Source organism: Lithobates pipiens, unplaced genomic scaffold, assembly GCF_037356315.1.
Source record: "Lithobates pipiens isolate NorthernLeopardFrog02 unplaced genomic scaffold, aLitPip1_a1.2 Scaffold_13, whole genome shotgun sequence".
NCBI lineage: Eukaryota > Metazoa > Chordata > Amphibia > Anura > Ranidae > Lithobates > Lithobates pipiens.
Window position 1 is genome coordinate 492047643 of NW_027507718.1, and position 8056 is coordinate 492055698.

The 8056-nt window shown below is 53.1% G+C and overlaps 1 protein-coding gene across 2 annotated transcripts; it reads right to left on the bottom strand.

The window, feature by feature from the left end:
* Window positions 1–408: 408 nt before the first annotated feature.
* On the bottom strand, window positions 409–6244 carry LOC143975553 (uncharacterized). Of its 2 annotated transcripts, XM_077478013.1 has the most exons (3): window positions 5365–6244; window positions 2635–2736; window positions 409–1600 (listed from the first exon to the last, which is right to left on the bottom strand). In XM_077478013.1, the coding sequence occupies exons 1-3, from the start codon at window positions 5837–5839 to the stop codon at window positions 1005–1007; spliced, it is 1173 nt and encodes a 390-aa protein (XP_077334139.1). In that variant the 5' UTR covers window positions 5840–6244; the 3' UTR covers window positions 409–1004. The 2 variants fall into 2 exon arrangements, with proteins under 2 accessions (XP_077334139.1, XP_077334140.1); XM_077478014.1 differs by lacking the exon at window positions 2635–2736.
* Window positions 6245–8056: the final 1812 nt, after the last annotated feature.

The window sequence follows — 8056 nt, forward strand, 5'->3', positions numbered from 1 at the left end:
CCAGATACAACCTCCTCCATTCCATTATTAACCTTTTAAGGGAGAAAAAAGGACACCCATACCTCCATCTGTGCCCAACCCCCTTTAACCTCCATTATTTTTTCCAGCACCACCTTCAAAGACCCCATAGACCTAACGCTGCTACGACAACAAATTCCCCCTAACCTACCCAAATAACAAAAACTGAAGCAAACCGCCACCCTGAAACATGGAAAAAAAACACACACCGCATACCACCACACCGTGACCACTAAAAACACAAGTAGGGAGGGAGGGTGGGAAAAAACTCTCCTCCTGCTTCCTATTCCCTCGGCGCGCACTGAAACTCTGCGCGCCGACTCCGCCCCCTTTCCTCGTCATCCCCCCGCTCGAGGGCCCGCCTCCTCCACACTTCCTATTTTGCCCAGCCGAGCCTCACCGCCCCCACCCTCGTCATGTCGGCCCTCCCCTTATTCTAATGTCCGGGCCATTTCTTGACTAGGGGATGTGCTCATTTGTGAGGCTCTTCTATAACCACTTATACTCTAAATTACTTATCTAACAAATGACCAGACGACACACTGTCCTCTTTGGAGTCGAATGGCCATAGCAGCCCATATTTTCTTTATTACAAACATGAAAAATACAAAAATACTCTGAAACATAACTTAAATGCATATAAATACATTTTCAACAAAAAACATTATAAACCAAATATATATACATCCAGCATTAACCCATTTTTTGATCTAGAGGTCTTTGAAGGTAAATTAGAATTTTAACCCACCAGTTGTATCGGTAAACCATAAACAGGCCCCCCGCCGTGTAATTACGCAAGCTCAGGGACAAACCAGCAACTTCCTTCCAGATACAACCTCCTCCATTCCATTATTAACCTTTTAAGGGAGAAAAAAGGACACCCATACCTCCATCTGTGCCCAACCCCCTTTAACCTCCATTATTTTTTCCAGCACCACCTTCAAAGACCCCATAGACCTAACGCCAAAGCAAGCGCATGTGACACCTTACATGCGTGACGCCCACCACATCCTAACTGCCCGTTGCACACCATCTTGCACCCCCAGTTGCCAAATGTCAAGTCCGATGGCATTCAGATGCACTCCATCAGAGCGCAAAAAACGCCAAGTCTCCTCCTCCAAATCCCGATGACGCACCGCCAGCCCTCCATTCCGGACAAAAAACTTGGCCACCGCCTTGTTTACCTTCACCCTGGCCCTATTCAAGCCCGCTACAGAGCGCGCCAAACGCCAAGCCGTCCTGGCCACAATATCGGACCAGATAAAAATCGTATCAGGGAAAGAGGCTTGCAACCGCAGCAGATCAAATTTAATATCCCTGATTAATTCCCGGGCACACCGCAAACCCAGATCATTACCACCCACGTGTAACAAAACCACATTAGGAGGACGATCCAAGCGAGCGTACCTGTGTATTTCCGGCAACACCCTAGACCACAGCATCCCCGGGATACCCAACCAGCGAACAGTGCCTTCCTCCCTAGACAGACCCAACAACCTCCCATCCCTCCGGACCTCAGCCCTCCTGGCACCCCAATAAACATATGAGTGTCCAAGGATCCACACCAGACAGGCCTCCGAGTCTGAAAGAAAAGAAAAAACACAAAGGAATAGAGTGGCAGGGTGGGATGAGAGGAGAGCAAGGTTGCACAACGCTTCCTTAAAGAACAGAACGAACCAACCCAGCCTACCCCCGAAAGAAAGAACTGCACCCCCCAATCCGACCGAGCCCCAGCATCACCCCGTACCTACAATAAATGAGGGCGGACGTACAACCTAAATCGCGCCGATTCCCAACGCCCAATGCTCTGAACAGCCTGGTCATCCAATCCCCACCGGACCGCCTCAGTGGCAGCCCCAATGCGGAAAGAGTGAGAAGAATAGTTGGTAACTGACAACCCCGCGGCCACCAAACACTTTTTAAATACCGCCTGAAATTGAAACCTAGACAAGGCTGTGCCATCCTCATGTCGGAAGAAGACCCCCTCCCCTTGGGGCCGGATACAGTAAAATTCCCCCACCGATGCCACCGGACACACAGGGGAACCCGGAATCGACCGCAATTCCACCCACACACCCTTGCCCAACCTATCTGTCTTGGACCTGCGCAAGAACACACCCAACGCTCCACCCCGCACGAACACTTCGCTCACGTCTAAACCCCCCTCACCTCTCTTATTCCTACTCACAATCTCCCCAACCCGAAACGCCCCAAAAAAGGCCAAAACAAAAACCGCCCGGAACAACACCCTCTCAAAACGTGAAACGCAAACACGTTGCAACTGTTTTACCACCTCGCCCAAAAGCTGGAACGAAACCGGTCGCCTGGTATCAGCCGCCGAGCGACCAGCGCGGTAACCACGCATAGCGCGCCGAACCATAAAAACCTTAGTAGCATCCCTCTGGCCCGCCAACTGAAACATAAAAGCCAGCCCGGCCAGCTTCTGCGACATATATGACGCCGACACTCCACTTTCAAAATTCCGGCCAATAAAATAAAGCAGCAAATGAACCCTACCCTCCTCGCTACTGCAATCTCCCACCTCCTGTACCAACGCGCCCCATTCACTCCAGACCTTACTGTACGCTGACCAGGTAGCTGCCGATACGGACTTACGAATCAACAGCTGTGCTGTGGTAAGGCGATGCTCCATAACCTCTCGGGGCACTGAAGCCCGTGCGCCTCCGCTGCCGGTGCCAACTGACGGAATCTGTCCCACTGGAAACGAGACAACGCATCAGCCACTGAATTTTCCACTCCAGGAACATGCACAGCAGTCACAAAACAATTAAGACACAAACACTTAAGAACCAGATAGCGCAGCAAACGCACCACAGGAGGAGAAGAGGCAGTGTTATTATTAATGGCGTGCACCACCCCCAGATTATCACAATGAAAGCGAACGCGCCGATTCCGGAAGTCCCCCTCCCACAATTCGACTGCCAGTACAATGGGGAACAATTCCAGTGCGGCCAGATTGCGAACCAAACCCGCTTCCCTCCAAGACACCGGCCATTCCCCAGCGCTCCACCGACCCTGAAAGAAAGCCCCAAAACCACTTGAACCAGCCGCGTCCGTGAACAATTCTATATCAAAGTTAGAAACCACCCTATCCAACCAAAGCGAACGGCCGTTATAACTGGCCAAGAAGGAATCCCACACCAACAAATCAGCCTTGAGTTCCTGGCCCAAGCGGATGAAATGATGAGGAGCCCGCACGCCAGCCGTGGCCGCCGCCAAGCGCCGGCAGAAAACACGCCCCATCGGCATAATGCGGCAGGCGAAATTCAACTTGCCCAAGAGCGATTGCAGGGCCCGAAGCTGAATCTTCTTTGCCCGCAACGCCCCGGCCACCTGCCGCTGCAGATCCTCCAACTTGTCCATCGGCAAACGGCACTCCATCGCCATGGTGTCTATGACAATCCCCAAAAAACGCAGCGCTGTGGTCGGACCTTCCGTTTTATCCGGGGCCAACGGGACCCCAAAGACCTCAAACAACTGCTGAATCGTAGCCAAGAGAGACGCACAAACGCGGCTATCAGCAGGCCCGATACACAGAAAGTCATCCAAATAATGGATGACGGAAGATAAACCAGAAACATCCCGCACCGCCCATTCCAAAAAAGAACTAAACTGCTCAAACAACGAACAAGAAATTGCGCACCCCATGGGCAAACACCGATCAACGTAAAACATGCCCTGCCACCGGCAACCCAACAAGTGGCAGCAATCTGGGTGAACCGGCAAGAGGCGGAAAGCCGCCTCCACATCCGTTTTCGCCAACAATGCCCCCTTGCCAAAACGCTGCACCCAATCAACCGCCGTATCAAAAGAAGTGTACGACACTGTGCAGAGGCTGGGATCAATGGAGTCATTAACCGACCCCCCCCGCGGATGGGACAAATGATGAATGAGCCGAAATTTGTTCGGCTCCTTCTTCGGAACCACTCCCAACGGGGAGACCACCAAATTAGCCATGGGCGGATCCCCAAACGGACCAGCCATGCGCCCCAAAGCAACTTCCTTGAGCAACTTGTCTGTGACAACACCCGCATGCTCCCTAGCCGACTTCAAGTTGTTCGCAACCGGCGGAACCACCTGAAGCTGACTATTCAACCGAAAACCCTCCGCAAACCCCAACTCCAGCAACTTGGCTGCAACTTGATCAGGATAGCGCCTTAGAAAAGGCACCATCCTTCCTACCCTCACCGGCGTCTCCCCCTTTTCCAGCGTCCCCCCCTTTTCCCCGTCCCTGCTTGAAGCACCGGGACTGGGAATGGGAGCCGCCACACGCGGAACACTCGTGCCGGAATCGACACTTGGCCCCGAATTTGCAAGTGCCGGCATTGAATTGCCAACAGAAACCCATGCGGTTTCCGGCCGGTTGTCCGACGGCTGCCGGGCTCCCGGCCCCTCCCTGAAAGGGAGGCAAGGAGCCCCTCGGGGAGGACATCAGCTTCATCCAAAGACTAATGTCCTTGTGATCCCACCGCAAGGACGGGCGGACCGCCTTCTTCTGCCGAAATTGCTCATCATAGCGCAACCAAGCAGTCCCCCCGTAAACCCGCTGCGCCTCCCCGATGGAATCGAGGTAGCAAAAAAGTGGCGAGCAGTTTTCCGGCGCCTTCTCTCCAATAACGCTAGCCAGAATCGCAAACGCCTGCAACCAGTTTGCAAACGTGCGCGGGATCAGCCGGTACCGCCGCTTCTCTTCCTCCTCCTTCTTGCTCTCATCCGGCTTAACTTTGTCCAAGTTAAACTTTTCCAGAGGCAGCAAGGAAAAAATCTCCACATATTCCCCCTTCCAAATGCGGTCTCTCACCTCAGTCTTCAAGTGAGCGCCCAAAGGCCCCTCAAAACAGACGTAGACCTCACATTTTGCTGCGTCAGCTAGACGCAGGCCATCCCCTCCTGCTACTCCCTTAGCGGCTACCACCGCCTCACCAACCGCAGCCGGCGCAGCAATCACCGCCGTCGCAGCCGCAGGAACAACCCCCCCAACGGCCAGCCCAGGAGCAGCTGCCAGCGGACCGATCGCCGGTCCATCCGCAGCGGCCACCACCACAGGGGGAACCCCTGACGGCAAACCCCGAACCCCAGACTGCGCACCCAAGGCCCACGCAGCCACCGGAGACGCCTCCGCCGCCGGCCGGGAACCAGCCTCACAGCGCGCCAAAACCTCCCGCAAACCCGCCAACAAAGTGTGAACAACCCCCACATCTGGAGAACCCGCCCCAGGGCCGACCCCGAAGACGCCAGACGCCCCAGCGCCCCCCACCCCTCCCGAAGGACCCCCCTCAGGAAGGACAGAAAAAGAAGAAGAAGACAGAGTAGAAGGTCTCTTACCTGGCTGCCGCTGCCCAAGGGGACATCCAGCCGTAGGTCCCGTGCCTCGTGCCGTCCTCGGTACCTCATCCTCCTCCGGCTCGACCAGCTCCCCCTCCGACAAGCCGTCTTGGGAACTCCCAGCCTCCGATCGTGCCGCCACACCAGGCCGTGGGTCAGGATTCCTCGCCGGCGTAGAGCGCCCTGCAGCACCGTCCGTACTGCGCGCCGTGGAGGTCTGCAACCCCCGCTCAGCGTTCTCACCACGACGAGCCCTGGGCCGGGCCGGGGAAGCCCGCCTAGCCACAGATCCAGACCGCAATGCAGACCGGTCCCCCCGATGGAGCCGCGATGTCCCGGCCGTCCTGCTCCGCCCCCGTCCATCAGGATTACAGGCCCTGGCCGTTCCAAGCGACTGGCCAGCACCCGCCGAGGCCTCTCTCCCACGCCGAGCCCCCCTCACTGCAGGCAAGAGGCCCGCAGAGGTAGCCGCCATCTGACCCCCTTCCCGCGCCTGAGCAACTCGGCCCCCGGGATCGCCACCCCCCCGCGCACGCCGCGAACTAGCATTCCCCCCAACCGCCACCGGCCTACGCTTAGCCGGCGGGGTAGCGGAGTCCCCATCCGGGTTCCCCCCAGCCCTGTCAGCGGCCAGCTCGGGGCTGTAACGCTCCGGAGGCCGGGATCTGCGGGCCCCGAGGCGGCCGGGAGGACGAGGGGGGGGGGAGGGGAAGGGGGGCCGCCGAGCACCACGCACGAGGCCTGGCCGGGGCCCCGCAGCAAGCCTGCCACAGAGTCCTCCAACCAGCCAACACCCCGGGTCACCGCCTCCTCCCGCAGCCTCGACAATACCGCATCCACTTCCATCACTCACAGCAAAAAAACCGCCGGTCCGCCGGGCTCGCACGCTAACGGCATTAGTCTGGCATTAGTCTGGCTAGGCCATTAATTCAAACACTTTAGCGCTACACTTATGCACCTTTTTCTATTTTAAACAAAATTATCTATTTGTTGTGTTAGGTGCTAATATCTGTCTGGGCAACGCAGGGTTATATTTCTACACTATATTTAAAAACTAACTTTAGCCTAGCAGCCTGACTAGGGGAGGGCACTATACAGGCGTAGAGAAATGAATAAAAAGACACTCAAGTTTGAACAAGGGGGCAATCAATAGTAAGTCCACCTTGAGATACCTACCCCCATGGGATAATTAGCTATATAAACAGTAGATTGAGAATAGATTAGTGAAAAATAATATAAAGCCACCACCAAATCTGATAACTCAAAACAAAAGAAAGTGCACTGATGATGATTGGACTGAACTGAATTGGCCACAATCTGGCACAAAAACTTTAAAGAGGTGTTCCAGCCGCAAACATTTTTTTTTTTTTTTTTTTTTTTTTTTTTACAGTCAGCAGCTACAAACACTATAGGTACTGACTTTTAATAAGGACACTTACCTGTCCTGGGAGCCCGTGATGTTGGCCCCCAAGGCCAATCTCTCTATCAGATCGGGTGCAGGCGCCACCATTCCAACTAATGCCGCGTACACACGACCGGACTTTTCGAGGGACTAGGTCCGACGGTCTTTCCGACGGACTTTCGGCGGAGTTCCGGCGAACTTTCCGAATGAACGGACTTGGCCACACACAATCACACCAAAGTCTGACGGATTCGAAAATTATGACGTACAACCGGACTAGAATAAGGAAGTTCTTAGCCAGTAGCCAATAGCTGCCCTAGCGTCGGTTTTTGTCCGTCGGACTAGCATACACACGAACGGATTTCTCGGTCCGGCGGAGTTCTGGTGGGAAAATTTAAAACATGTTCTATTTCTAAAGTCCGCCGGATTTTTGGCAAGCAAAGGTCTGATGGAGCCCACACACGATCAGACTTGTTTAGTTGGATCTTTGCTGTCAAAAAGTCTGGTCGTGTGTACGTGGCATTAGGGAACCTGGCAGTGGAGCCTTCAGGCTTCATTGCCCTTTTCTTACTGCACATGCATGAGTCGCGTGGCACTTTCTGAATGGCCCCATCGTATTCTGGGACACACACACAGGTCCCAGAAAGTAGCGGGGGAGAAGAGGAAATTACTCCCTGGGCCACGGCCAAGTTAGAACGGAAGTACACTAAGTACTTCAGAAAAGGTAAGAAAAATAATAATAATAATAATCATCCAAAATCGAGTGGTGGAGGGGTGGTCTTTCCTTTAAGGAAAGTAGTAAAAGTGGGGGAACTTCGCTTTAAGAATACATAACTATCATTTCAATAAGGAATCTCCGTAGCGGTAGTAACGTGTCAGGCAAAGCAGAGAAAAAAGCAATATTTAAATGGATATAAATTAAAGTAAAATGTGGCAATTATATTTAAGCATACAATCGTACTAAAACACTTTTCTATAATTAAACCTTAGAGGTATTCTTGTCTGAATATTAAGTATCCACAGAACTTCTCATTTCATCGGTTCAAATCACTATTATAGCATGAAAAAAAACTCTTTTGATACCCTGAAACGTAAAACACAATATTCAGTATCTCTGATATGTACTTTCAAGTTTACCTCTAGCTAAAAGTTTTTTTTAGCTTTGGATAAAAAAGGGAAATATTAAAACTTGCTGCTTATGTCCTGAAGATACAACAGAAGGCGACTGGAATGCTCTCTAAAGTGAGAGGACATTCCCTCTAAGTTGGCCATATGGAGGTAAAATTTTGT

Coding starts and splice junctions, on each gene's coding strand:
- LOC143975553 (XM_077478013.1), bottom strand. CDS start 5,839: ATGGCGGCTACCTCTGCGGGCCTCTTGCCTGCAGTGAGGGGGGCTCGG. Junction 2,737..5,364: donor CCTTGGGCAGCGGCAGCCAG/GTAAGAGACCTT, acceptor TCTCGTTTCCAG/TGGGACAGATTCCGTCAGTT. Junction 1,601..2,634: donor CACAGCACAGCTGTTGATTC/GTAAGTCCGTAT, acceptor CTTTTCTTTCAG/ACTCGGAGGCCTGTCTGGTG.